This window comes from Suillus paluster (genome assembly GCF_016628075.1).
Source record: "Suillus paluster strain FC165 chromosome Unknown EDB91scaffold_29, whole genome shotgun sequence".
NCBI lineage: Eukaryota > Fungi > Basidiomycota > Agaricomycetes > Boletales > Suillaceae > Suillus > Suillus paluster.
The window spans coordinates 153,172-180,594 of NW_024537589.1; the positions used below are offsets into that span (position 1 = coordinate 153,172).

Below are 27,423 nucleotides of genomic sequence, written 5' to 3' on the forward strand. Positions count from 1 at the left end.
GGGAAAGTCACATTGGGCGAAACCTGTACATACCCATACCAGTTCACAGAACTTCATGGCTAAGTTCCTCCAGCTCCAACAATGCAGCATTCCATCATGTGCCGGAAAACGATACTTGATAGTAAAAGTGGTGACCGTCGGCGCCTTCAAATCACGATCTGTGCGCACGCCGGTGTTAGGCACATGACTGCCGATTTACTGCCGCGACTCGGAGGCCGACACACAGCAATGCACAAACTCGTCAGTTCTCTGGCAGATGGGTTAGTACACCTTCCGCAGCGAGATTATAATATCTTTCGCGGGTGGATTATGCCGACGCACAGCATGCACGATATCTGGCAGATGGCTAGTATACTCTTTGCAGCGAGATTGCGACGTCTTTAACCAGTGCGTCGTGTTCCAGTGCTTTATGTTCCGCACAAAGTTCTGATTGGAATGCAAGCCACAGCGCGATGAGAATTTCATGTAGATGATACTTCGATCTAGCGCCAGCACTATTTGGCTGAGATGTGAAAATAAGCAAAGGCGATAGAAAGACCGCGGAGTAATGGTAAGATGCCTCACATTCCGCAAACCGCAGTTGAACTCTCCTAAAACCTGCAGTCAAGATCATCACAGCAACATTCCAGACAAACCAATGAACGCCGTGTCGTACACTGCGCACCGCGACCTCATGTCTGTTAGGCATGAAACAGAAGATCGCATAGGACGAACACTCGTGCACTATGCCCCTTCGACAGCATTATGATCTATATGGTCGAACTTAACTTTGGCATCTGAACAGTGACTAAAGTAAAGAATGAACTCACATTGTCGGCATGCACGCCACCCTGTGGAGAAGGCCGCACCAAGGGTTACCAAATCAGCAAGACATGAGGCTACAGCATGTTGGCCCCTGGACGCTGAGGACCAAGATTACAATAGATATAATTCTCTGTCGAGATTAGCCTTGCGATCTGCAAGATCCAGCCTGGTCGAAGTGCGGCTGCATCAAATGGACGGTATTAGGATGGGGTCTGTCTGCCATGATTGATATTCAGCTAATGGAGGCAAGCGCTCCTTACAAGCCACATGTACGACGTGACCCGTATACAGTCACGTCTGCTATCTCGGCTAACTGAGAAGCCTCAATGGATAAAAATGAACTTCTTGTGTGGGCCGATAGCAGACTACATGTGTCAGAGCCTATGTCAGTGTCTATCTCGCACGGATATTTTGATGGCACCCGCACGGTTCCCTGTTGACAATTGTGAGATAAGTAATGTCAGACAGTTGATAAATACTTGGTTCCTTGTCGCTGTGTAGCACTTGCTGCTAAGATATGCCTTCAGATATGTATTATACTTCTTGGGCGTAATGGAAAGAAGGAAGATCACTGACGCTAGCCTACGACCAGACCAGCCAATATCCGAGACCCAGGCCGTGTCGCAGCCTGAGGCCAGGGGCTAAACATTTTGCAGGCGCAAAGCCGGAGATAAACACACCAAGCCAACTACAATCATTGCGAGCGAGTTGCTTCCCATAAAAGGTGGCATGCGGGAGTACGAGAGGTTCCAATATCAGCCAATATCATCCCCAAAAAAACACGTGTACTGCCCCTGGGCATATGAAGTTTTCCATCGGAAACATCTGATAGAACTTTGTAGCTAGCGCTCGGATAAGGCAGTCAGCTTGTGTCGACTAAACGCGGATTTACGTCCCTAGAATGTGGCGCTTCAATACAAAGGCTCTTTATGCCATGTTAAAGTTGAACAAAGAACGGCATCATTGCAGATCGCAGAGAGCTTGTCAAGCTGTAGCGTCCTGAACTAGTATCGGTTCCGGCAGAGCTTTGCTCAGGTGATCGTATCGCAGTAACGAAAGTGTCCATATCATTGTAAGAAGCAGCCGGCGTTGTCGTACGACTCGGTATGTGTGTGAAGGAAAAATCTGCGTGGAAGCGATCAGTCGGGGACCTTCGGGGACATGTCAACATGTCGCTTGGTGAGACATACCTTGAGGCAGTGATCCGTCTGGATTCTCATCAGGCTCAAGATTCTTCCCAGAGATTGCAAAGCGACTTGTGGCATTTTTTGTTCTTCTGTATAGTTGTACATATGCCTATGAAATACTGTAATGCACTATTGACACAACATATGATGATAATGCGGTAAAATGAAGCACGGGTCCCAGAACAAAGTTGGGCCAAGTAATGATGCTGCAGGGTATATATAGTCCTGGTAAATAACGCACCGCGATCGATCGTGATGACTGCGATGAAAATGTATATGTTAGCGTCATCGAGACGGGTGAGAACGTCAAGGAATGTATGACTGTTGATAAAAAATTGCAACAACGGCAACGATCCACCCAATAAATTACCACTACCAAACAGCCGGCGATGCGAACGCGAACATCTTGTGTTTTGATGGCGGTGGTACAGGCACGGGTTCGTGTTTCGGAATGCCTGGCGACGAAGATGCGGAGACGATGCGAGCGGTACAATCCTCCATAGCGGGTGGCGTTGGTGGCGACGCAGTTGAGGCCGGAGATGTTGAAGTGGAATAACTAGGGTGATGGCGTATCCGGCGTCGTCGGGGGTGTGATGTATGTGGAATTATGCGGAGGGAAGGCGGGCTTAGGCGGAGAAGGATAGCGTTGCCCGTACGAGGGCGTAGGGGTTGAGCCTGTAGGAGGAGGCGGAAAAGGATTGGTGGTGGGGGGCGGCGTTGTCTTGGAGGTAGAGGGGAGAATATAAGTGGGGTAAGGACCGGGTCCTACAAAATCCTTCTTGACCATCTCCTCAAACTCCCTCAGCGTGACCGGATCCACATTAAGCTCCCATTCAAGATATTGACACATCTCTCGCTCCATCTGATTAATCTCCCGTAATTGAAACATACCCTGGGCGACAATACTCCAGGACTTGTTCGAGTAGGTATCGTCACAGATCACCTTGGAGGCGAGCATGAATGCGGATACGAATAACCGATGTCCGGAAGATCCCCGAGCAGTGGGAAAGCGCGCCTTCAAGCGCTGAAGGAGCACAAGAGCGGCGAAGGTGACGGAGGAGTGGAGTTTAGTGCGGTGCAAGGCGTAAGCGATGAAGTGGGGTAACTTGACTTGGGAGTTGGAAGAGGATGGGGGGTATTCGGGACAAGCGAATAGATGGGTGATAAACCGTGCGCACATACGAGAAGCCTGCTCGTGTCCATAAAACGGGTCAGAATGCCGAGTTGAGGGCTGAGTGGATTGAGGTTTGGGTGGCGCCTATGGTTTTTTAAAAGTTGAAAATACAACAAAGGGCGCTTATAATATACTTACAGAGGGAGCTGGATGGTATCCCATACGAGAATGGGGAACGCTCTGGGTATTCCGAAATGGGGAAGGATGAGCTGGTACGAGCGGACCGTGAACTGCAGCCATGGTAGTGATGAACGGCGGTGGTGTCGCGAAGGTAAACGGAGAGCAGTAGTACTAAAAGTGATCTGAAAAGACAACTGGGAGTTTGGTTAGAATGGGACGGTAAAACGAAGGGTATATAAGAATTGGGGCAGTGTGAAAGCAAAGAAGGAAAATGAATAGAACCAAAACCATGAGCCTGGGATACGAAGGTTTGCAACGGCAAGCTCACTTCGATAGACTCCGTTGCCGCGAGGCAAATACATATCAGAAAAAATTTAAAATAAAAATGAAAAAAATTACATAACATATTGTCACGCCCAGGAACGATGACTTACCGTGTTACCAACGTGTTCCACAATCTAATATTCAACAACCTCTCTTACAGCGGTTCGTGCAGCCGCTGCGTGCTAAAGGGCCCAATCTTTATGTCTCGCTAAATCACCTCGAGGGCAATAGAAGCTCTATTTGCGATCACTGTACAAAACTCGTTGCCGCTTTATGAAACTGCGGGAAGGCTCGGGGCTTGCTGTCGAGAGCAGAGGTGGAAAGGAATTTCAACGAAACATTTAATCACTCCCAAGCTTATATATGCCAACTTTTTCTTTGTAAACGATTTTGAGAACGAATGATGTGATGACATGTACATCCGCTTACTGTGGCTCTTGGGGTAACAGCCTTTCGGAGCAAGCTCCCACCCTCACTGGTTCACCCTTAGGTGCCACTTCCCGAACCGGTTTGGCAACCATTCTCGGCCATCCTGGTAAAGGTGGCAATGCCCTTCATGTCACCATTTGGTCCGATATCACAGCACAATGCAAAGTTCCAGTTCCTCCTAGACTGCCGCAGCCCTCTTAGCTCTGCGATATATCCGGGTCCACGCCGGTCAATCCAGGTACCATACCGGATAGCTTTGGCACATCCCACAAGCCTCAATTAAATGTTAGCTGTCGTTCCGGTTAGCTTTTGTCCCGACAATACTTCTTCTGGTCAAACAACGCTCGTATGCGTCTGCTTTCTCCTATTGTTTCGTGTATCATGATCCGGATGGAAGACAGAAGCAATCACCTGCACCAAATAGCCTTTTACTCTTCCTGCCCTTGTAGAGAGGCGACGGCTTTGCCCCCTAATGGGCTTGATCCGCGGCAGGCAGTGTTCACCAACAATACGTCCTCGATCCGTAGCAGCCTTTCCGATACATCCCTTCCGAACTTATCCACATATGTGACTACGTAATTTAGATAGCTTTGCAACTCATCTCGCTCACATACTAAACGGCTCATCGCTACCACAGATATAACGTCAATGAAGTTTTTATCTACCTTCGAAGACACACCCCACGGGTGTGGAGTTTTATTCAAAGTCAGATGCGCACTAGATAGACGACCGCGTGTCCCTGGCACTTATAACCTTCATCTTTATACTCTGCCTAAGCCTCATGGTGTTATACATAGCGCTCCGTGCGAGCATCACCCATGCCTTTGGTTCTTGCGGTGTTAAAACTCCTACTGCAGTGCAATTCGGGGGTTGCATAGCTCTCAGCTTGTTACCGTCCGCCGTCGGCGTCCTGTGATGCGCCATCAGCCAAGTTGGGCTCATCACCATCACCTCTATACTAGAGACCAAACCTCACACGTCATTTCCCGATATCACGGAGCGACCGTCCTGGAACAGGTTATGCCACCTGATTGCAGTGTCTGCCATTGCAATTCAATGATACGTGACACGGTTGTTCTGTTGCTTAGTTGAGCTCTATCTAGCCACAGCACCACCACTGGCCTTTGATGTGGCGCAGAAGTCAGTATGAATCATGAATGAAAGGCGTTTATGACTCTGCGCACATGGGAAATCCACCTTGTCTAGCATAAATGGATGATCATATACCGATCATGACGTAGCCTAATAGGCCTCTACCCACCATAAATTTAATATTCACACAAGAGTCATAGACGCGGTCCGGGATAAGATAAAAGAACTGTGACGCATTTGGGAGTTGGTACATCGATGGCGTCTCGGGCCCCCGTTCGATTACTAGAGTCCTGCTAACTTGGGGCGGTACGTAGCCCATCATTCATCTGACCACGCGAATTGCTTATCGAGTCGAAATTTGGCAAAGCGCTAAGAATACAATATAGAAATGCCTTTCTCAGCGTGTTCTTGCTAGGTCCTCCAGTTGTGATACGCTCATATGGTGTGCGCGAGCGCGGTGATCCACAGAATCGGCCTGGGTATGCTTCTATATCTCCGCTGCGTCTGATAGGAACTTTATTTATGATAACTGGGAAGCCGCTTGACCTGAGCCTCACATCGAGCAGGATGGTGCAGGTTTACTTGAGGTGGGGTATTTCTTATTCCGAAACTGCTGTCTCATCCTTACTCTTTCTCGACCCCATTTTCCGTGAATGTTGCAGGATCCTGACTTGCAACTCGGAGTGGAGATTCTTGCGGCTGCCTTGACGCGGCAACTTCGGGCAACTTCGGGCCCCTTCGGACCTGGGCATGATCCACGTGCATTTCATTACTATGTAGCGTTTTCCCCAGTCGCCCCACAAACGACGGCTGAAGAACAGTAATTGATCATTCGGGTAGTATTAGCTTCGAACATTACATCCTGACCTAAACGTTGGACCTGTGTTACTGCAGTTGGGAGTGCAGCGTCAGTACGCATCAGACTTCCAGTAGTAGTACAAGTTGACGCTCACGTCTCATGACTCGGATTATCTAACTATCTCCGTTCTGCTGTGCTCTCACAGGAACGTAAGTACGTGCTGTTGACGTAAGATATCATCAGATCGGCGCCGCGGTAGCTCAGGATCAGGGCGTCTGTGCCTCGTAACGCCCTGAACGAGGCCCTCGTTCAAAGTTCAGGACACTGGCACCCACGATGATGCGTGTTTTATGCCGCAATCAGTATTCCATCAAGCTTCAAGTGCGGTATCATCTAGCCTCGACCCTGCAACAAACCTGCAGTGTTGTGAACTACTCGGCGGACAAGTATGTATTGTATCATTATGCCAAGCTAGCCAGTCAGTGGACACGTTTTGTGGGCTCAACAGTCTTGGATCATATATGTTGCGAGGTCCACTGTATGTAAGTTTCAACTATATTACACGTGTTGTGATATTTACCCATATAGAATTGCGAACCAGCCCCGCCCTGGGATACCATCAATGACCGCTTGCGAAGAGTGGCGAACCGCCGATCGAGCTTATCGGTAGCGCCTAGAACTGAAGTCTAATGCACTAGTACGAGTACTCATCGTGAGCGATGATGAGCGCCCAGCCCCAATAGACTAGGCCCTTGACTCAGTTTCAACGTGAGTGCATCGTTCGAGGCTTCCTGTCGTAACATGATAAGTGCCCCCTAGATGGGTATAGGACGTGCTGGGCACAGGTTTTCGTGTTTTGAATATCAATACAGACATATTCGTCCCTTGCGCTTCCGATTGTGGCGCCCCTTCATGCCGTTTCAGCTGTTTGGTGGGCGCCGCCTGATCTACAGGTGACAGATCCTTATTTATCTCACTCAATTTTTCCTCTTGAGTCTTGATGCGCGCGTCTCAGGATGTCTCGTTCGCATGTCGTTCACGTGCTGCGAAATTATCCTTCCACAGCTACACTACTTAGTGTTTTGCCGTTCCTGTGGGTCGCCTCAGCGGGAGAGTTGCTGGGAGTGTTGGTGAGTTTGCATTTGTTGTCGTTTGTTCGTCGTTGCGAGAGGGTTTGTATATCAGGGAAGATGCTGCACTAGAGAGGAATAGAAACAAAATGATACGACTACTACGAAAACGTCAATACCAACGGAACGCCGCATACGTGCATTCCAGTGCATCATACAGTCGACAATCTTTCTGGTGTTCTTCGAGGACGGAGAGGGAAGTCTACGAGGCTATCAGTCGGCAGTCAATACATGATGGCACGATACAACAGGCATTGCCTTTTCTCCAAGAGCCGAGTAGAATTCCAACTAACTTGAAGTTCGTGTGTTTACATAACTTTATGAGCAAAATACAATGTGGCTACGGGTGGCTGCTGAAGCTATGAAAATTAAACGAGTTCATTGAATATGTACACCAATTCATCTTAGGAATGTAGGCGAGTTTAATGAGCGACTTGCGCTCGTCCACCACCACACACGAACCTCAACGATTCTAGAACAAAGAAATGGACAACGTCACGCCGCAATTCCAAAACTAGGACTAGCCTCTATTTGGACCCGTCTCACTAAGTGATACCCCCACTCTCAGTTTGCGTGCTGGACTTCTTGCAGCTCTTCTGCAACGTGCGGCAAAACGTGTGGCTTTCCCTATCTTGATGGCTGAGACTTGAAGGCGCCAAGGACACGTCAGACGAACACGGCACACTGAGTATCACGAGTCTGACATCCTGTTGACACTTCAGAAGTTGTTCAGCGAGTGCAGAATCCGGATTGCAATCCAAGAAACGATGTATGCTCAAGCGCTCAAGCCTTGTGTCACAACTCGAAACACGAGACTGTGGGAGTTTCGTAGTCTCGTGTTATTGGACTCGTTTCTTATACCATGGTGGGTGCATTAGCGCTCGAACTTGGCTCAAATCAACTTTCCCTTACGTCGTGAATAATGCAGTTTCAAACTATTCATTCTTCGGAAGCGCTGTTGTTTCGAAATGCCGCCCGACTTACTGTCACGCCGCTGCGCCACATACACATCCAAAACCAGCTTGCGATTCCCTCGGGCTAGCCCTAATCAGTGACACCCACAGCGCGCCCTCATTCTACATCAGGCAATCGAGCTGACCGCAGTGCGTATTGCCACTTATTGGACATCAAGTTTCTGATCGAACAATAAGGTCGGTGAATAGAGTATGGCCTCTGATGCTGGTCGTACTAGTATCTCAGCGCTGCACTGGCAGAAAGCACGCCATTGATACTTACCAAGGTCTCCCATGATTATCTATCAAATGGTTTATTTACCAGAAACCGGTGCATCAAGTACGAGTCACGAAGCATTGCATATCGCGACGCGGATCTCTCGGTCTTGTTTGCCAGAGGACTTCGCCTTGTTAACGAGTCACTTCGTTTGATAAGGTTTGCAAGCCGTGGGGAGTTCTGAAACGCTCATGGGCGTTCCGCGGGGCAGAAGAACGTATTCATCCCCGATCTCATCATTATTTGAAAACACTTTTTCTTGCTCGAAGTCCAACGAGTGCGCTTATCAGCTTCTCCACGATCTTCTACGAACCGGCTCGACGGTTCAAAACTTGTTGATTGCTAACCACTCTTTATACAAAGCGTGGCGGAGCAGATTCCTGCAGACTTAATGCCACAACTATCTACAAGATTCATCAAAGCTAGCAAGCATATATTTTCCACATTTCCATGCGGAGACTCTCACTGTCCATGCGTCTGGGATAGTGTTAGCTTCGAGATATGGTATGGCTTGTAGCATGGTCACAATCCTATCTGATATCATCCCTGCGGTCCCGATTGTAGCCTGACGTTTGATGTATATCTGAGTAGTAAGTACTACATTACTGGATTGCCTTTTTCCGTTACCGAATAGCTGGGAGTCACGAGGTTTCGCGCAAACGAGACAAATTGGCTGACGTTGGCCACGTTCAAGGGTACCAGGGCTCAGGTCGGCAGCTCCGACGATAACCGACAAACCTCAGAGCTTCTTCTGATCGGCCGAATGAAAAACAAGTGTCTGATCCGTCATGCTCTGAGTTAGCCGAAAGAAGGATGTTGATTATGACGTTTGCCCTCGTTTGCGCTTGAAGAACCAAATTTACTACATACGTACGTCGTTTTTCAGTCTATCGCGAGGCTTCGAGCCGAGGAAATTTTCATGATAAGGGAAGTTTCTGATTCACTGACGAGGCCTCGAAGGTGTATTTACTCAAGGGGTGCGCCTGTGGCAAGTTCATATGTAGCGCAACTCGCATGAGATTGAACGGGCTGCCTGTCAATCTTGCCCTCAAGCACTAATCGAAGTCTTGCCAGAGACTGCGTGATATCCGAGGATCGACAAGATCCAATGACAAGCCGGGGCACACCACGAAGGTGCAAAACCCTTGATCAGATCAGCAGAATCCAGATAGAACCTCTTTGCAGAGCTAAGACTGATCGGATTTGGTCATACAGGGCTTTTTTTTGACGAAATCGGCTCTCGGTATGAGGCTGGCGACAGGATACTGGCAGGGTGTGTCGTGAGTGGGATGCTTGCGCAATACGCGAAATAGTGCTCGCCAGTGTTAACCGTGTTTATCACGGTTACAACCTGGTTACAACACGAGCTTGAACGCTTCTTTCACGTTTATTCAAATTGGTGACGGTCACACCCACGGCGTGCCTCAGCGCTCTTCCCCCGGATATGATGACATCAGACCTGACAGGAGCCTCTAGATCTGTCTTATACAGGAGGAAAGTCGGAAAACCTGCCATTTGCTCCTTTGTTGCCGATTCACCTACGCTTAGACTTTTTACACATTGGATCACAGAAAAGTCGAGCCTTGTGAGCATCACAGATGACGATCTCCCCTTCTGCAACGCCGTGTTGTCTTCCTGAGGGTGCTTCTGTCAGGGAGGCGCAAGAGGCTGTGCCACACCATAAGTATGTTCTCCATTCTCGGCGTAGCAGCGTGTTGCGTCTAATGGTTTTTCAGGGCCTTCTGGGTATCTACGGCGCGGACCGAATTTCAATAGGTGGAAGATCCTGATGCTATGGACAAGACCTGTTTTTTGTAATCGGCACCTTGAATAATGATCGCGGTGTTACTTCGGGAATATGGTTCGAGAGCCGTTACAAACATGTGTGACATTGCAATGCTGCACTGTCATACTGGTCTGAGTCGGAATGCGGATGATAGATATGCTTTTTGGTCTATCATGCGCGCGGTTCGGTGTGCATTTCACGCCGGCTCGAAGGAGTATTTTAAATGGGTGAGTACTGCCACTCCTAATCGTGGTCTATCTATGTCCCTTTGAAATCCATTTATTCAATGTTTTACAGACGCGAGCACGAGGCAAGGCAGACACTATTTTCACCCTTGATAGCGATGGCGGTGGTGGACCCTAGACCGAAGCAGATGTCCGACCGTGACATCATTGATGGTCAAACAGATGATCGTTTCATTTTCACCCTGCTCAGAAGTAAGTGTACTCACATGAATATGCTGCGGGTACAGCTTTGCTGATTTTCTCATACTCGCTTTAATATATGATCGTAGTGAAGACGGTATTAAATTCTATGTGTTCATCTCTGCGGCAGGCGTAGTTTTCTCTGATGCGCCCACCGGACCTTGATCTTTTTTTGGCCTGCGCCTCGGAAAAGTATGGATTATGTATGAGTCCATCGAGGGTTCATGGACTCTGCGCGCGCCGCGTGTTCCAGACGGGATCTCCGTGAAGGTACTCTACACACTGCCTCTTCATGTTTGGGGATACATACGACATTTACTATGCATGTTTTATCAGGTGACCCTGCACGGCGAACCTCTCCGGAAACAGGCCGTTAAATTTACGTGGGTGACGCATGTTATTTTATAAGTAATCATGGGCCGCCACTTCGTTGTGCCTAGGCGTGAACCCTCGCTTGTTGGGTCGCCCGCAATATCGAGTGCTCTCATTACATCGGCGGCGGGAGGGACACTCCAACTTCCTAAATCATGGTTAGTCCCCGACCGCCGTTTCAATGGTTCTCACATTAAGCACAGGCATTACTACCATCGCCTTCTCAGTTGTCATTTCCCTACTCTGACCTTCCACCACCACTCACCGAGTCCCGTTGGACAGGTGGTCTGCGACCGCCAAATTCGACAAGGGCATCTCCAACGAGTCGCACGCGTGCTAATATCCTTCTAAATCAATTGCAAATGCGGTGCACACGAGTCAGTTCTACACTTACCATGAATTACTGGGGCTTCACTTGTTGGCGTCATATTATCTCCCTACGGACCCGCGACCAGCGGAAACACCAGCAATACGATATGATGGCCGTAGAGGAGGCCGACGTTGTTGGTAGCCGCAGAAGAAGACAATATAACAGTGGAGTGCGATCGCGATCGTGCTCATTTCTGGATGAACTGGATTGAGTCAGTTCGCGTGGCTTGCGCGCTAACGAAATGAGGCAGAAGGAGGCTTTGTTCCTCGTTGATGAAGGAGTCTCTGCTGGGTTTGTGCCTTTACGGTACGACCGGTAGTGACGGTGCCGGTGCACCGCGGCGAGGTCCGACGGTGAGCTCCTTCCGTTTGTCCTGCTTCCCCTGAATAGCATGCTTATTGCGAGATCCCGACCATGACGGAGATACATATTGACAGATGTCTAATACAGTACTAGGTAGATTTCAGTCCACCGGCCCTCAGCCGCGTTGTCGAACTGAAACCAGAGGCTCGTGATCAGCGCTGCACGGCATTTCAACGGAGGGAACACGCTCGACGAGCTTCTTGGCGTTCACGCTTGGATGTTTTGCTAAGGACCAGGGACAAAGCGATATGCTTTTTGATTTCCCTGGCGCCCATGTGCTCTACTCTCTGACGGCACTCTCCGGTCTTTAGTTCTAGAGTTGCGTCTGCCTTATCTAGGATAGCATACAGACAGCAAATCCATGATTTCTCTGTTCCATGAGTCGTAATGAGGCATTCGATGTGTGCCAAATGCCCAGCTTGCTGGTAGATGCCAATATCCATATGTATTAAATAATATAAATACATGAACTCACGGCTCAGAGATGTCAGGTCCTCCACTCATACCTGCACAAATCGATATCAAATTTGTGCCCCACCTTGCAGACTACACGACTGATATAAGATCGGCTGTCGACACCTCGACCTTGATCAGGAGTCTGTGCACGCGTACTTTGTCATTCCCGAGATTCCTGCTTGCAAAATGCGCAAGCTTGTATGATGGCATCTCTCGTTGAACTCACTTAGCACGAGTATCCTCCAATACCCCAGCAGTGAACAAAGTAGGCCTTGCACAGAGACTGTTACAGTCACCTGTGTGAGGATCCGCTTTGAGATTCGTGTCGTCGCAGTAGATCAGATGAGGATGTAAAAAGGTCTTTTCTGTCGCCCTTGATGCGAACGGAGATAGCTTTAAATATGTAGAGGTCACCATCTCCGAGAGTGGAGATTTGGGTGTGGTCTATACCCCCATAGACATGTCCGAAACGCATTATACCTGGATTGGAAACACTGAGACCGGCGAAAATTTGCTGAAGTTCAAGAGATTTCCCAGCGACAACAAAGTCTCTTTGCAAGCGTGCAGGGTGAACCACGTACGAAAAATTATCTACGAGTTCCGCGAGTCACGATACAGAGTAATTAATTTTGTTGACCCGCAAATTTGTTCAAGTTTTGAGATCGGCACCGAGGCAGCTGGCCTAATTAAGAAATCTGCTTAGTCATGTTTGAGACAGTAGCGGGAGTTTGCAAGAGTCGCTGGCTTCGTCGTTGTCACACTTATTCCACTATGCCGTTCGGCCTTATCATTGGAACTGACCGTGCATCCGCTCTACAAGTGTGTCTTTGTTCTTTACTATTGTCCTTCTTAGCATAATTCTTTTTTTTTCGTCTAGAAATCCATTCAGGATGAACTCACAGCTCGTAGTTTCAGTCCCGATGCTGGCGAGCGCTCAGTCTTCTTCGCTGCTAGGTCTTTCATACTTACTGCTGGAATAGATCCTGTCATGGCGGAATATATTACTATCATGATTATAAACAACAAAACTGCAGGTATGTGGCATTCAGAGCTTCCTTGCTGACATTGGCTTATCGCGTCGCACAGCACAAATAACTTCGGAACTCGAGGATTGTAAGTGGCGTTTTTACGTTCCAAATCTCAATACTGACCATGCTTTCAGTAATTGGCCCAGAATTCGGTGTGTTTTTCTGTGATTTGTGCGTTTTGACATGTTGACAACATTACCAGATCCCAGTTTTACAGACTGGCTCTTCGCTGAAGCTGCCAAAGGCGCGCCGGAATCTGAAGCGCCACCTGCTGCATCTTCAACACCTGTAGAAACACCCATTGAATCGAAACCTGTGCCCCATCCACCCTCCAGCGAGCCTACGCGCCGGCCGCCTAATGGTCCTCGCGCAGGTGCACCATTATACCAACAAGCCATTTCTTCAACTCTTGCTTCCACCTCTCAAAAGCGTCTCCGCTCGCCCTCACCATCTACTCATCCAACAAAGTCCCGACGCACGGACCTACCCACCGGCCCTCGAGCTATGCAGAATCCACCGCCCGCCCAACGTAGTCTACTTGATCGCGTCGGCGGCCCAGCTCCAGCTTCACGCTTCCAAGGTGGGAGAGATGAAGTTCAAGCACGCATTGACAACATCACAAACACCTCACCCGACCCGAGCATGATGATGGGCTTCCCGAATGGTATGGGGATGCCTGACATGAGCGTGGGGATGCAGGCAAACCCTATACTTCTACAAGAGATGATGCTAAATCAAATGGCTCTTATGGCGCAGATGGCGAACTCGATGGGCATGCTTAACCCCGCTATGGGTGTTCCTGGGTTCAACCCAATGCAGGTGGGTGGAGACGCAACGATGTTCAATGGTGGCGCGGGTGTGAATGGACATAGTTTCCAGCAGAATGGGGTGAATGGTAGAGGTCGGGTTGGAGCAAGAGGGGGCCGGGGGCGAGGGGGTTCACGGGGTGGTCACGTAGGCTCGTCACCTGCTCCACCATCCATCGAGGAAGTACCCGCATTTGTGTCGGTTCCCACTCCAGTAATCCCTGAACCAGTACAAGCCACACCAATAGCGGCGCCCATTCCCCTTCCTGCAAGCGCCATGCCATCTAATGCACTCCCAAAACCAGCGTACGCCCTCCCCGAACGCCCGCAGTCGCCCACGCTCTGTAAATTCGGAATAAAGTGCACAAACTCTCAGTGCCGGTATTCCCACCCGTCTCCTGTTGCTACTGCTGAGAGCGGCGTTGTACTCAGCACCGAAGCGTGCGAGAAGGGTAAGAGTTGCAAAGACAAGGACTGCATCAAGTCCCACGTCAGCCCCGCTGTCAATCACCCTGGTATGTCATCTCTTTGTCTTTCCATGAAAGTTGCACGAACTTATCCATCACCAGGTGCAGGCACGACTCACACCCCAACAGCACCTCCCGCCACCGCTAGTGGGCCCCCTCAGCACACCGTCACATGTCGTTTTGGTGGTGCTTGCACGCGCCCAAATTGTCCGTACCAGCATCCACCAAAGACAAATCACTTCGCGCAGCAATGTCGCTTCGGTACAGGTTGCACGCGCGCAACTTGCCCCTTCCAGCACCCAGAGGGCCGCGTCCTTCCGTCTACATTCCACCGTGGCCTGTCGACGACTGGGCCCCTTGTTAATGTGCAGACGCCAGAGACAGGGAGTATGGGTGCTCACAGCCATCACAGAAGCGTCACATTTAACAAGCCGCAGGATGTGAAGGATAAGCTTAAGGACATCGAGAAGCAGAAGGAGATTGCGAAGAAGGCGATTGACGAGGCCAAGGCTGCGGGAGGGAAGAAGGAAGAAACGAAGGCAGTTCCCATCGCCGTATGACTACGGTGATCTCGCTCGTCCTTCATTTAGAGGGGGCGGTGAACTAAACGGCTCCCGCAACTCCGCAAGTTTCAAGCCGCCTCTCTTTTCTTCTCCTCATTAAATCCCAAACTCGGACACAACCTGCGACTGCTTTTATTATTGTATCGTGCCCCATGTAGTATTTGTGCTGTTTTTATGTCTGCGTACTTGTGTCTGTTGCTCCCCCCCCTTTCATCCCCATCGCTAGGTACATACTTGGTCTCATAGTTACGTGGCGGATTGGGCAGGCGAATGTGATAGGCTTTGGTGCGGGCCTCCCCTTGAGGCCTGTGGGTTGACGTCTCTTTCGATGCGTGCATTTTGCTTATAATATCATGTCTCGTAGCAAAAGGAAGAGCTCTTAAGCACAGTTAACTATAGAGATCTTTGTACTTTCCTTTGTCGAGTCCTCCCTTTGTTTCTTTAATATCCCAGAAATCTATATATGAATCGAATCGGAAGTAGCTTTGAATAGTTTAGAGTCACTTCCTGAATTCTGCCAGTCGTTCCTAACTGGTTTATCTTCTTTCGACACTACTCAACCACCAGATATCATAAGCACTAGTACTAATGTATCAGTCATACGACGACGTATGAAAGATGAGCCTCGTCCTTGGTTTATCATTACCTGTGAGAATGATGACTTGCAGACTCCAGAGAAAGTACAGTAGGTCTTGGGGCTGAGTTGACCGGTGCGAGATTTATCGTCTTTTCTGATCGTCTAGCACTGGCTGAAATATTACACAGCCTGAATCAGACTGGGGCTCCGCTAGGCCCTGAGTTCAGAGATAACTGGACGAGTAGGCGTCATGCTAGCTAATTTGCAAAGCATCGCAATACAACTTGTGAGTGATATATGAATATAGCTTGTGGGTATAGTAATTTGTAGGGCAAACTCGAAGTACCACCATGAATCTTTCAAGCGCAAGTTTTTCGCTTTGCCATTCTTCTACTAGTGCTCGACTGTGGCGAAGGCAGGCGATTGGCACCTTCATTCAGCCGTTCGACTTCGGCAGGAGGGGCAGCTGCCCCACCCCCCTGCTCACAAGCTCCTTGTTGTAGCCGCGTATGATGACGTCTCAACTTGAACTCCATACGCCCGCCCCTAATATCCGCCGTCAGCTGGATTGGATAAACGAACCGCGAACGGGAACTCACGGCGCATCTCTTTTGTCGAAAGGCAACGTGGGTGGTCCTGATGGACCTATTGAGGGCAACCTATAAAAGAAATGATCAGAAATGCAAGTAAGTGAAGGACGACGGAGCGCATACGGTGGTGTCATAGTCCTCAGCATTTGCTCTGTCCGGATCTGTTCCTCCTCGCCTTCTTTGTATATCCAATCTTTCGGCCATTTGGGCGAAATCTCTCTCCAGTACGTGAAGTATGCCTCCAATCTCACACGCCGCCCCTGCTCTGCGCGAACGACGTCCCTCACCTTCTTTGCCTGCTCTTTTAGCATCGCTGCTCTTTCGCGTAGAGTGGCGATCTGGGCGATAATGCGTTGGTCGTCAGCAGTGATCTGGTCCATGATGTTCACCGCCCGCTTGAGCATCATCGGTTCTTCGAGCGGAGGCGTCCCTGCACGCGAGCTCACGGGGGATTTATAGTAGTTCTGCTGACCCGGATTTGCGTAGGACAAGTCGGAGCCCGAATCACTAGTGGCATCCTCCGCAGCTGGGTGCCCAGCATGACTTTCCAGTACTGGTGAAGGGCCTCGCGACTTTCCCGTTGGACCTTCAGCAGCGATGTCAGCAGCATTTCCGGCTGCTATGATTGGAGCAGTGTTTTCTGTGGTCAACGCAGATTTGAGAGAATCTTCCTGGGTGGGGAGCTGTTCAACTGGTCAAGTGTAGGTTTCTTGCACGACGCCATGAGGCATGACACTCACGACTTGTGTCCATCGGTACGTCTATGATTCGGGTCGAAGGGCCAGCAATTGGAGGATTCTCCTCACTTTTTCTCGACTTCTTTCTCGGAGGCTCTTCGCTCTCTTCATCTTGACTGAGTGATCGTCAGGAACATGTATAGTATCGAACATGAAGCAGGGGACCTACTGCAGCAGAACAACCTTGCAGAGCTTTACTAACTCCTTAATAATCACTTCGCTCTTCATGTTGGCTTTCACCTTGTTTTCCTGTTTTCAGGTCAGTGACTGCGACATTGAGGACAAGAAACGCGAAACACACTTTAGCTAGCTTTTGCAGCTGTGCACGGGAGAGCTTGCGGAGTGTAGCTTCGTCCATGTCGAGTTTCCCTAGATATGGAGCCGGGATTGGGTTCTTCGGTGTGTGCGCACCTTGAGGGAGGGGTACTGCATTCATTTTGGGCGATGTGACTCTTAACGCACGGTTGCTTCGATGGAAAGACATGGTACTGGATGTCGGAGATCTTATTTGTAGCTGTATAGAATACCCGCGAAACAGTGGAACTTTGGGTCGATACGTGATGTGGCATTGTGGCACTGTTCTGTCCACAACTTAAATACAGACTTGCTTGTATGCTTGTACCAGAGAACAATAGATTAGATTAACTCAGCCACACAAGTCCGCGGTCAAAGCAAGGGTCCGGGAGCAGTTTCGTATTGTGGCAAGTAGCCTAGCTACGTTATTGCGATCAGTAGTAGAATCTCGCCTATTTATCAAAATTGAGCTGCCCTCCTATCATCAGCCATAAAGATTCGGGTAAAAACTGGAGTGAAGGCATGTAAGTAAGAAAAATACGACAAGAGAAAAAGAATGACAAGAGTGGGATTTGAACCCACGCCCTCTTACGAGGATGAGAAACCTGCTTTGCAGGCAAGCTTGCGCTTGAGTCACACGCCATAGACCGCTCGGCCATCTTGCCATGTATTCGTAGAGTAAGCAAGACTACTACAGAATTATACACCATATCGAGTACCGTGACAACGAGCAAGCAGCCGGGGCATATACCTCATTTTGAATACGCCATAGGTCACAGCATGACACTTATCTGGAGAACAATAGGTATGGGCTGTTCTGTGGATTGTCTGACTGTGGCATCTTAAATACATCAAGAGCTTACAAAAGGTGATTATCTCATACTCCCCGCATCGCAAACTTATACCCTGACATGGACGGAAGTGCACAGAACCCCTGCCTTTCGAACGACAACTTCCACCCTCGAATCAGCCAATGGGAAACGCGCGATTCCTTGTGTACATTCACCAAGCTCGTTGACAGCGTGCCAGCCCTTGACGCTCGGGTCCTAGAGACACAGCGCCTCCTTGACCGTGCTGCTACCATTATGGCCGCGGTCATGCCTGACCTACGCGAAACGTGCATGATGCGCGAGAAACTAGAGATCTCTTACTTCCAGAAAATGAAGGTCAAGAAGGAACTGTATGATGGAACGGCGCGGCTGGAGAGAGAGCCGCGCAGGTTTAGGATCAGGTGGTTGAAAGTTGAGAGGAAGAAGGCGCGCCTGGCGAAATGGGAGCAGGTGAATGAATCCAATAGAGAGCTTGGTCTCTCGGACTCGGACTACTCGAATTACACGTAGGTTTTCTTGGCGAGGCTCTTCTCCCAGGTATTGACCGCTTCGCAGGACTAAATCTGATGCCGAGGGGACATTGTGGTCGACAGATGAAAGTGTTGCATCCTCTAGTCACAAGAGATCGCGAGATGAAGAGCCGGAGAGAAAAAGAGCGAAGAGAGTTGCTACTTGACGTGCATCATATTGTATCACAGAAATCTCTCATCTTACTACCCCAGTATAATATGCTAAATCATCCAATAGTACTCAAAATCAGCAACAAGTGCCAAAGCAACCGAGGCTGAGAGGGGTGTGGATGTTCATTATTTTCTAGTTTGTGTATAAGAGAGAAACTGATTATCGACTTTTTGATGTGGTTAAACCATTCAGGAAAGAGAGGGTACATGTTCAAGGGAGACTTCGGCAATAATGCATAAGCTTGTTGCGTGGCTCGAGGTCGCGAGTGACGCAGCGCCTCCGAGTTTCCCGCACCTATGGGATTCAACTGGGAATATTCTACGTGGTTTTTGCCCATCGACCTACGGATCTAGTGCGTTCTGCGAGAAGGCTGCCCCGGAGGTATTGCCGGAGGAAGACGCCCGGGACCAGTTGTCGTTGTCACCGACGGACATTGCGAGGATCGCGTTGGTTGAGTGTCTCCCAGATTGGGACGCCTAAAAGAACAAAACCTTGATGTCTTGTTGGTAAAACGCGCAGTCGTTACCATGCTATGACGCGCCAGAAGCTAGAAAAGGGGCGGGTCACCCAATTTGTCTGTGTTCGCGTTTTACCAATTTTAGCCCGCGATGCCGATGCTTTGGGCAGCGAGGATTCGGAAGTGGTGTGGTGTCTGGAGAGAAGGAGCATAGAAGCCCGCCTCTTTCTCCCTCGATCCCTGGACAGAAAGCACGAATTTGAGGTGAAGGGCATCATGATTCACAAATTACTTGCCTCCATTAACCCTCCGCTGACTCAGAACGTCCCTGCACTTCTAGGCATGGGTGCAGTGATTTCCAGGGTCTCCTCTAACGACCTACTCTTCCGTAGGCAGACCCAACAAGAGGAAGACAATTGTTCCTTCTGCATCGAACGAATAGCACATGGCAGCTTCTTGCCCATGTCAGTCAGAGACAAGTTACAGTTACCGTTATCGACATTGACTGAGCTCCCGTGCACTGTGTATTCCATATTGGAATAGACTGAACGAAAAGAACCTATGACGCGTCCCAGCGCCAACGCATCTACCAGATTCCAATGTTATGTATTTCGATAAACCTAATCACTACGGAGCCAACACTCGGACAATTTTACAATCCAATGAACGGACGACCGTGACAATGTTGCAGATCCGGTAGCATGATTCCGCGGGGACATCAAGTGTTTTTCGAATGTTTGAAGCTTGCTGACCTGGCAGCATGTTTTATTTTCAGTGACAGGATGCTCATTATTCACTAAAGCGCTGTTGAACTGGAAGAGTATGTGACCCAAGCACCTCGGAATTCTCCCGTCCAGTGTCTAGCATATTTCTTTGCTCCCCCTGCCCCTCTCGGACATAGTTTACACACGTTCTCAGCGTCTCCCTGGCTAGCTGGTTAGTTTTTCATACCGGAACACTGCGGCAGTTCTGTAGTCTGCCACATCAATTCCATTGAAGTTTTCCCGCAGGATTCACCACGTGAAAGTCCTGCCACGTCGAATTATAGGGTGAACTCTATCGTGATTCACTAGTGGTCTTGGAGTTCAACGGCACTTAGTAGTGCTTACTGATGAGTATACTTTCCCCTTTTGGAAGCTTCTCACGCAATTGGTGGCTTGGTCAAAAGTTGCGAAAAAAACGAAAAAATAACGTCTCCAGTTGTCATCATCGCAATTGGACCAAGATTTGAGCGAGTCAGTGAATGATTTTCACTCAGAACACACGCGACGAGTATGTTTCTCGTTTTTGATTCCTGAAGTTGAAATGATCTTGATATTTGTCTTCCATTAGCTACCTCAGTGACCTCGTCTTTTCCCTCCTTCAAGAAGCTTGAAACCTTGAAACCTTGGAGACCTTCTCAAGGCTGTATAGAAAAGGATGGCCCTTCAAATAAGGCCATCTATTCTTCGTCAATTTGCTCGATGTAAATACATTGGAGCTCGCGCTTTTCATTCCACTCCACAGCGCGCGCTTATTTCCCCAACAAAAACACTCCGAGCTGTAGCTGCACCAGCAGTCGGCTCGTACATACCCAAAGATGGCGAGCACGTACTTAACTCGCCATCAGAGCTCGCTCGCAGAATTTCTGCAAAGGTTCTTCCCAAGCTTCCTCGTCCAGACGTCAAAAAGGTGGTCATCGTCGGCAGCGGTGGCCTCAGCATTGGCCAAGCCGGCGAGTTTGACTATTCAGGCTCGCAGGCACTGAAGGCTTTGCGCGAAGAAGGTGTCGACGCCGTTCTCATCAACCCTAACATCGCAACCTGGCAGACGTCTCATGAATTGGCATCCGAGGTCTATTTCCTCCCTATCACTGCGGACTACGTGGCATACGTGTTAGAGAAGGAGCGTCCAGACGGGATCCTTCTGACCTTCGGAGGTCAAAGTGCCCTCAACGTTGGTATTGAGTTGGACAAAATGGGCGTCCTCGAGCGCCTTGGCATTAAAGTCCTTGGAACTCCGATTCGCACCCTTGAAGTTTCCGAGGACCGCGAACTCTTCGTACAAGCTCTCAAAGGTACCTATCGAGAAAATCATATTTGGTTCAGCATGTAATTTTTTTCCCCTCCAGAGATCGATATTCCAGTGGCACAATCCACAGCTGTATCTACTGTCAATGCGGCCTTGGACGCAGCGGAGGAAATTGGTTACCCGGTCATCCTTCGGTCTGCATTCACTCTTGGTGGTCTCGGTTCTGGTTTTGCCAACAACCCCGACGAACTTCGTGATCTTTCTGCAAAGAGTCTGAGTCTGTCACCTCAGGTTCTGATCGAGCGAAGTATGAAGGGCTGGAAGGAACTCGAATACGAGGTTGTTCGTGATGGCGCTGATGTAGGTTTTTTTCCGCTTGATTGTGCGTGCGGAAGTTGAGTGCTCATACTCCCATTAGAACACGATCATCTGTTGCAATATGGAGAATTTCGATCCTCTCGGTACACACACTGGCGATTCGATTGTTGTTGCTCCATCTCAGACTCTCCCGGACGACGAGTACCACATGCTTCGCAGCGCTGCTCTTAAGGTCATCAGGCATCTCGGTGTTGTCGGCGAGTGTAACATTCAGTATGCACTTAACCCGATGTCCAAGGAATATTGTGTCATTGAAGTTAATGCACGGTATGTTTATGGTTCTTTTCATACGTTTATATATCTGACTCGACTCTCAGCCTGAGCCGCTCCAGTGCCCTGGCGTCTAAAGCCACTGGTTATCCGCTTGCCTACACTGCTGCCAAAATCGCTCTCGGACATACCCTCCCAGAACTACCCAATGCGGTGACTAAGACAACTACGGCTTGCTTCGAACCTTCTCTGGATTACATCGTCACTAAGATACCCAAATGGGACCTCGCGAAGTTTTCATCACAGGTCAACCGCGAAGTTGGATCCTCGATGAAGAGCGTTGGGGAGGTCATGGCTATTGGTCGCACTTTCGAGGAGAGTCTCCAAAAGGCTATCCGCCAGGTCGACCCGCGGTGGAAAGGCTTCGAGGCGTACGTCCAGCCTGAGGACCTTGATGGTGCCCTGTCGAAACCCACAGATATGCGACTCTTTGCCATTGCTTACGCGATGTACAACAAGAACTACACTGTTGGCCAGCTGCATGACCTGACCAAGATTGACAAGGTGAGGAACTCGCTCACAAACGAGCTTGTCGTTGTATTCACACCCGTCCCCAGTGGTACCTCTACAAAATAGACAACATCGTTCAAACGAGCAGAGCTATCAAGACAGTTAGTTCCGTCGAACAAATTGACCGCGAACTCATGAAGCAAGCCAAATGCATGGGCTTCTCCGATGGGCAGATTGCTGACCTCATTGCCTCGACTGAAGACACCGTCCGTGCTTACCGCAAGTCCCTTGGCATCACCCCCTTCGTCAAACGTATCGATACGCTAGCTGCTGAATACCCTGCGCATACGAACTACCTCTACACGACGTACAATGCCTCTGAGCACGACGTTGAATTCAATGAGCATGGTACCATGGTTCTCGGAAGTGGCGTATATCGCATTGGCAGCTCTGTTGAATTCGACTGGTGTGCAGTGACGTGCGCACGGAAACTGAGGGGTATGGGCAAGCGCACGATCATGATCAACTACAACCCCGAAACGGTATCGACAGACTTCGATGAGGCCGATAGGCTTTATTTCGAAGAGCTTGGCTATGAGCGTGTCATGGACATTTACGAGCTTGAGCAATCTCAGGGTGTTGTCGTTAGTGTTGGTGGTGAGTTTAGCATCACTGACGACCGTTCCAACGAGGAGACTTACGTTATGAGCCAGGTCAACTTCCCCAGAACATCGCACTTCGTCTCAAACAGAATGGTGTCAAGGTGCTTGGTACAGACCCAGAGAAGATTGACACCGCCGAAGACCGCCACAAGTTCTCCTCTGTCTTGGACAGCATTGGCGTTGATCAACCCGAGTGGTGTGAGGTCACGAGCCTGGATGCCGCGAAAGCCTTTGCAAACGAAGTTGGGTAGGCACTGTTTAGGTTATGAACTGAACAAACATGTCTGATCACTCTGCCTAGCTACCCGGTTCTTATCCGCCCATCGTACGTCCTGTCTGGTGCTGCCATGAACGTTGTCTATGAAGAATCTACCCTGGAGTATAACCTCTCTGCCGCCGCTTCCGTTTCCCCCCTACACCCTGTTGTCATCACGAAGTTCATCGATAATGCTCAAGAGATCGATGTCGACGCCGTTGCGCACAAAGGCAAGCTCCTCGTTCATGCTGTCTCCGAGCACGTCGAAAACGCCGGTGTACACTCGGGCGATGCTACCCTTGTCCTCCCGCCCTTCTCGCTCACAGAGACGGACATGGCACGCTTGAAGACCATCGCGGAGAAGGTTGCTGCTGCATTCGAGATTTCTGGTCCCTACAACATGCAGATCATCAAGAAGCCTGCCGACGGACCGAACGACGAGCCTCAGCTCAAAGTCATTGAGTGCAACCTGCGGGCATCGCGATCATTCCCCTTCGTGTCGAAGGTCCTTGGCCATAATTTCATCGAGACCGCTGCAGCAGCAATTATGGACCACGACGTCCCAGAGCCTGTTGATCTCATGATGCAAAAACGTGACTATACTTCGATCAAGGTCGCTCAGTTCTCCTGGACTCGATTGGGAGGTGCAGATCCATTCCTTGGTGTGGGTGAGTATTGGTCGCGTCCGGTTGCTTTTCGGGGTTCACTTTGTTGATTATCACTTTAGAAATGGCTAGCACGGGTGAAGTCGCCAGTTTCGGGTCAGATATCCATGAGGCATATTGGGCATCGCTACTCAGCACGACAGGTTTCAAAGTCCCCCGCCTCAACTCCGGCGTCCTTATTGGTGGAGATGTCACCAAGCCTGAGATGGCCACTGTTGCCAAAAAGCTTCTCGATCTCGGCTTTAAGCTCTACTGCTCCTCATCCGAGGTCGAAGCATATCTCAACAACCTCCCCTACGTGACCGCGAAGCGCATCTTCTTCCCCAAGACTGACAAACGTAAGCTGCGGGAGGTGTTCGACGAGTATGAGATCCAGTGTGTTGTAAACCTCGCAAAGGCACGCGGCACCGGCTTCACTGACGAGGATTATGTTGCACGGAGGAATGCTGTAGACTTCGGACTCCCGTTGCTCAACAATGCCCGTTGTGCGCAGCTGTGGGTGGAAGCACTTGAAAAAAAGATAGCCCAGGGTGGACTGGCGAAGTATACAGAGGGTAAAATCCCCCCGGAGGTGCGGTCATGGCGGGAGTTCGTGGGTTGGCGGGCATGAACATATGGAATAAAAGATGGATCTCTTGTAATTTAGCAACGTGTAAACGTATATATTTGCATCATGTTATCCGCGTTCTCCATTGCTTTCTTGAATATATTGGACATGCATACTACTTTCCAGATAGCGCAACACGAAAGTCAAAACGTTGGTATCAGATCCTCGGGTCCACACAGTTCGTCAATGTTGAGCTCCTGAGAAACAACTGACACTCGCTCGCCGTTGGGAGGCTTCACCTGTCGATCGACAGCAAATCGTGCCGCAAGTTTCGGGTCTAGCTTATCTTCTATAACGTCGGCCACAAGGCTCCCTATGGTAGGGAGGAACTGTCGAGAATGACATCAGTTCTCGTTCTTGGATGTATGTTCAGGACACTGTTCCACAAAACGAAATTTGCTGACACATCCAGTCATTACCGTGTAGTGCAAGAGTTGAGGAGAAATAGAGGTGAATAGTCAAAAAATGCACCTTGAACGCATGCCCACTTCCGCTCGTTGCGAGGACCAGTCCTGGATCGCCGGGGTAACGTCCAATGACCCAATCGCCATCTGGCGAGTCGGTGTACCTGCTCGGATGATCAGCACACCATGGTTTGAGACAAATGATGTCAGTTGAGGCATGGCAACGGAATCGAAGAGAAGCATCTGTGCCTTCAACTTGCCACACACACAAGGCAAACAGTTAAGAGAAATCAAGTCCTCGTCTATCCTCGTCTTCTAACTCTCTGATGTGACAGACGTTCACACACCATCGCACCATGAACCCAATCACACGAGAAAGCCGAGGATGCCACGAAAATATGAAACTCTCACAAACAGAAGGAGAACACAAGCTCACCAACACATCCTTGTCCCACTAAAGGGCTTCTCAGCAAGCGCAGGGTACACATTTCGCAGCTGGACCTTCAGCTCCCTCAAAACCGACCGCGGTATCCACAGGCCGTTGTCTGGGTGAGAGACGATAGTGCGCGGGGTTGATATGGTGGATCCAGGAATTGTGTAGGTGTATCCTGCAGCATGGATCGCAAGTTTGACAACATTACGATGTGTCGGCTGGATAAAAAAAGTTCAATCGACGTCAGATATAAAATTGACAAGTCGAAGGAAGAGCAGCGTGATGAACAAATGAGAAAATACCAAACGAGGATGAATGAATTATAAAATTGGTATGCGTTATAGGTACACGGCGACGTCAGAGAGAGCAAAATATTATTCAAAATGTTCACGAGATGTCAGTGGTATGATGATCACTGGGCCTGATTGAGAATCATCGTTGGGTGTGCAGAACACGATCGGTCCGGCCATACCATTGAGAACACATGGAGCTAGGTGGTAAGTAAGGCGTTCCGTTCGTCCAACACAGTCACGCCTGTTCCCGAACTTCAACGCAACAGAGAAAATGTGTCAAAGACATGAGGAAAATCCCATGTGTGTAACAAATATAATGAAGTTTATTCCCTTGAAGGAAAATAAAAATATGGACGATAACTCACTGGGAACACATAGAAACCGGTCCTGAAATCGATTACGACAGGTGACTTGCGATATTCCTCTGCCTCCTCCGGGGTCAGTTGAATCGTTGCTATGCTCTGTCTTTTGAAATAGTTGAAATGCAAAAAAATATGCCGGGTGGTAGCATCAGTGGATATCATAAAAAAGGCAGTGTCACATCAGATTGAGCCTAGCACCAGAATTTTTGCTTGCTTACCCCGTAGCAAGACACTTTCCCGTCAGCTTTAACGATGGAAATGCACTCGCAGTCCACGAACCGAGAGCGAGTACTACTACATCGGCCTCGTACTCAGAGCCATCGGCACAGCGCACGCCTTTCGTTTGTCCGTGTTCGTCTTTGACCAATTCTTGAACTGGCTTCCCAGGCAAGACTTTGACACCACGTTTCTTCACATGCTCCATGAGGAGGCTGACTGCACGTTCAGCTTCTGCCCATCCGCCATCATGGTTGATATAACCCGTAGAAGCGATATCCAACGACGCGAATGTCCCTAGTTTACCAGAATCATGAAGATCCAAGGGAAACTGGGCTCTGATGGATGCAGTATTACTTAGGCGCTCGACGTTGGCACCGTGCTTGAGATCGTTGTTGATGGACTGCTCAGTATATGCATCGCCCAAGTTGAGAACACCGCACCTGTATGATTTAGTATGATACTATGGTCATCAGTCACTCTCAGCGCAAAATGAGACAGACTCATGATAACAGTTTTGCCACATATCCTTGCGCCATTCTTCGATCGCCTGGCGCGCAAGTCGCGTGTATTCCGGATCGCCGTAACAAGAACGGACCACTAACGGAAGGTAAGCTATTTGATGTCGTAGAGGGGCACCGGAAACAACACAACACCTTTATTCATGTCAGTGCTCGCCGCATCGACCGCGGGTAGATGTTCAGCACGATCGAGTACTGTCACCTGGGTGTAGCCACGTTCGAGCAGGTGATAAGCAGTGGACAGGCCAAATGTACCGGCGCCAATGATGACCACTGCGGGCTTCGGAAGGGAAGTGAAGCTTGACATTAGCCTGCGCCGTGACCGCGATGGCGACAACAAACTAGTAACAACAGTACTTGACAGCGCTTCTACATTCGGTTGTTACTATGATCTCGAGTCTCGACAACAAGAATTTCAGTTCAAACTCATGCTATAGCTTTAGCCATCATGCCATTAACGCACCGCGATGGCCAACTTGAAAAACTGTTGCTTGTGGTATAATCCCGAGCCACGGAGACTTACTTCAAAATAGCGATCGCACATCTCCACATTACATTCTTGATCTCACTTGACGCGGACAAGCCAACCTCCCACAGCGGGCTTTACGATTGCGCTCTAGTTCAGTTGAAAGGAAAATATCTTTGGCATGAATTTCAGCCGCCCGCAGTCGTGGGTTCTTGATGTTAGTTGAGAAACGTTCATGCACTGATTCGACGACTTCTTCAGCTGATTGCGGCACTTCGTGTGACATCAACAAATCTAAAAAATTCTGAAAAAGATGAGTTTCGAATGGCACCGAATGGT

General features: G+C 49.4%; 6 protein-coding genes and 1 non-coding gene across 7 annotated transcripts; 3 read left to right on the forward strand and 4 right to left on the reverse strand.

The window, feature by feature from the left end:
* Window positions 1-2,363: 2,363 nt before the first annotated feature.
* Window positions 2,364-3,405, reverse strand: EDB91DRAFT_1237581 (uncharacterized protein; the record flags this gene model as incomplete). Its single annotated transcript, XM_041321599.1, has 3 exons — window positions 2,364-2,547; window positions 2,648-3,249; window positions 3,304-3,405. 3 exons carry the CDS (start codon window positions 3,403-3,405, stop codon window positions 2,364-2,366), a joined length of 888 nt encoding a protein of 295 aa, XP_041176702.1.
* Window positions 3,406-12,832: 9,427 nt separating this feature from the next.
* Window positions 12,833-14,922, forward strand: EDB91DRAFT_1054107 (uncharacterized protein; the record flags this gene model as incomplete). The annotated part of the gene is made up of 5 exons (XM_041313803.1): window positions 12,833-12,880; window positions 12,939-13,095; window positions 13,148-13,174; window positions 13,224-13,241; window positions 13,292-14,922. The coding sequence occupies 5 exons, from the start codon at window positions 12,833-12,835 to the stop codon at window positions 14,920-14,922; spliced, it is 1,881 nt and encodes a 626-aa protein (XP_041176703.1).
* A 933-nt stretch (window positions 14,923-15,855) lies between these two features.
* On the reverse strand, window positions 15,856-17,480 carry EDB91DRAFT_393993 (uncharacterized protein). The gene is made up of 4 exons (XM_041327103.1): window positions 17,131-17,480; window positions 16,999-17,078; window positions 16,833-16,945; window positions 15,856-16,783 (listed from the first exon to the last, which is right to left on the reverse strand). Exons 1-4 carry the CDS (start codon window positions 17,311-17,313, stop codon window positions 16,098-16,100), a joined length of 1,062 nt encoding a protein of 353 aa, XP_041176704.1. The 5' UTR covers window positions 17,314-17,480; the 3' UTR covers window positions 15,856-16,097.
* Window positions 17,481-17,680: 200 nt separating this feature from the next.
* On the reverse strand, window positions 17,681-17,788 carry EDB91DRAFT_t72. Its single transcript has one exon. It is a non-coding gene; the product is annotated as a tRNA-Leu (tRNA).
* Window positions 17,789-17,848: 60 nt separating this feature from the next.
* Window positions 17,849-18,819, forward strand: EDB91DRAFT_1136170 (uncharacterized protein). The gene is made up of 2 exons (XM_041318827.1): window positions 17,849-18,459; window positions 18,509-18,819. Exons 1-2 carry the CDS (start codon window positions 18,035-18,037, stop codon window positions 18,627-18,629), a joined length of 546 nt encoding a protein of 181 aa, XP_041176705.1. The 5' UTR covers window positions 17,849-18,034; the 3' UTR covers window positions 18,630-18,819.
* Window positions 18,820-20,283: 1,464 nt separating this feature from the next.
* Window positions 20,284-24,509, forward strand: EDB91DRAFT_1202959 (uncharacterized protein). Its single transcript, XM_041320679.1, has 9 exons — window positions 20,284-20,363; window positions 20,424-21,147; window positions 21,202-21,461; window positions 21,520-21,746; window positions 21,797-22,253; window positions 22,307-22,856; window positions 22,913-23,108; window positions 23,163-23,785; window positions 23,845-24,509. Exons 2-9 carry the CDS (start codon window positions 20,511-20,513, stop codon window positions 24,390-24,392), a joined length of 3,498 nt encoding a protein of 1,165 aa, XP_041176706.1. The 5' UTR covers window positions 20,284-20,363; window positions 20,424-20,510; the 3' UTR covers window positions 24,393-24,509.
* EDB91DRAFT_1136176 (FAD dependent oxidoreductase) lies at window positions 24,510-26,947 on the reverse strand. The gene is made up of 7 exons (XM_041318828.1): window positions 26,754-26,947; window positions 26,601-26,697; window positions 26,100-26,540; window positions 25,885-25,984; window positions 25,230-25,444; window positions 24,861-24,957; window positions 24,510-24,718 (listed from the first exon to the last, which is right to left on the reverse strand). The coding sequence occupies exons 1-7, from the start codon at window positions 26,923-26,925 to the stop codon at window positions 24,533-24,535; spliced, it is 1,308 nt and encodes a 435-aa protein (XP_041176707.1). The 5' UTR covers window positions 26,926-26,947; the 3' UTR covers window positions 24,510-24,532.
* Window positions 26,948-27,423: the final 476 nt, after the last annotated feature.

What these genes read in the sequence shown, in the direction of transcription:
- EDB91DRAFT_393993 (XM_041327103.1), bottom strand. Translation starts at nt 17,313, where the DNA reads ATGTCTTTCCATCGAAGCAACCGTGCGTTAAGAGTCACATCGCCCAAA. An exon ending in AGCTGCAAAAGCTAGCTAAA is followed by an intron (nt 17,079 to 17,130) that starts GTGTGTTTCGCG and finishes ACCTGAAAACAG; the next exon opens with GAAAACAAGGTGAAAGCCAA. An exon ending in CGTACCGATGGACACAAGTC is followed by an intron (nt 16,784 to 16,832) that starts GTGAGTGTCATG and finishes ACACTTGACCAG; the next exon opens with TTGAACAGCTCCCCACCCAG.
- EDB91DRAFT_1136170 (XM_041318827.1), top strand. Translation starts at nt 18,035, where the DNA reads ATGGACGGAAGTGCACAGAACCCCTGCCTTTCGAACGACAACTTCCAC. An exon ending in TCGGACTACTCGAATTACAC is followed by an intron (nt 18,460 to 18,508) that starts GTAGGTTTTCTT and finishes ACCGCTTCGCAG; the next exon opens with GACTAAATCTGATGCCGAGG.
- EDB91DRAFT_1202959 (XM_041320679.1), top strand. Translation starts at nt 20,511, where the DNA reads ATGGCCCTTCAAATAAGGCCATCTATTCTTCGTCAATTTGCTCGATGT. An exon ending in TTGTTCGTGATGGCGCTGAT is followed by an intron (nt 21,462 to 21,519) that starts GTAGGTTTTTTT and finishes TACTCCCATTAG; the next exon opens with AACACGATCATCTGTTGCAA. An exon ending in ACCTGACCAAGATTGACAAG is followed by an intron (nt 22,254 to 22,306) that starts GTGAGGAACTCG and finishes ACCCGTCCCCAG; the next exon opens with TGGTACCTCTACAAAATAGA.
- EDB91DRAFT_1136176 (XM_041318828.1), bottom strand. Translation starts at nt 26,925, where the DNA reads ATGTCAAGCTTCACTTCCCTTCCGAAGCCCGCAGTGGTCATCATTGGC. An exon ending in GGAAAGTGTCTTGCTACGGG is followed by an intron (nt 25,985 to 26,099) that starts GTAAGCAAGCAA and finishes CTATTTCAAAAG; the next exon opens with ACAGAGCATAGCAACGATTC. An exon ending in GAAGTGGGCATGCGTTCAAG is followed by an intron (nt 24,719 to 24,860) that starts GTGCATTTTTTG and finishes CATTCTCGACAG; the next exon opens with TTCCTCCCTACCATAGGGAG.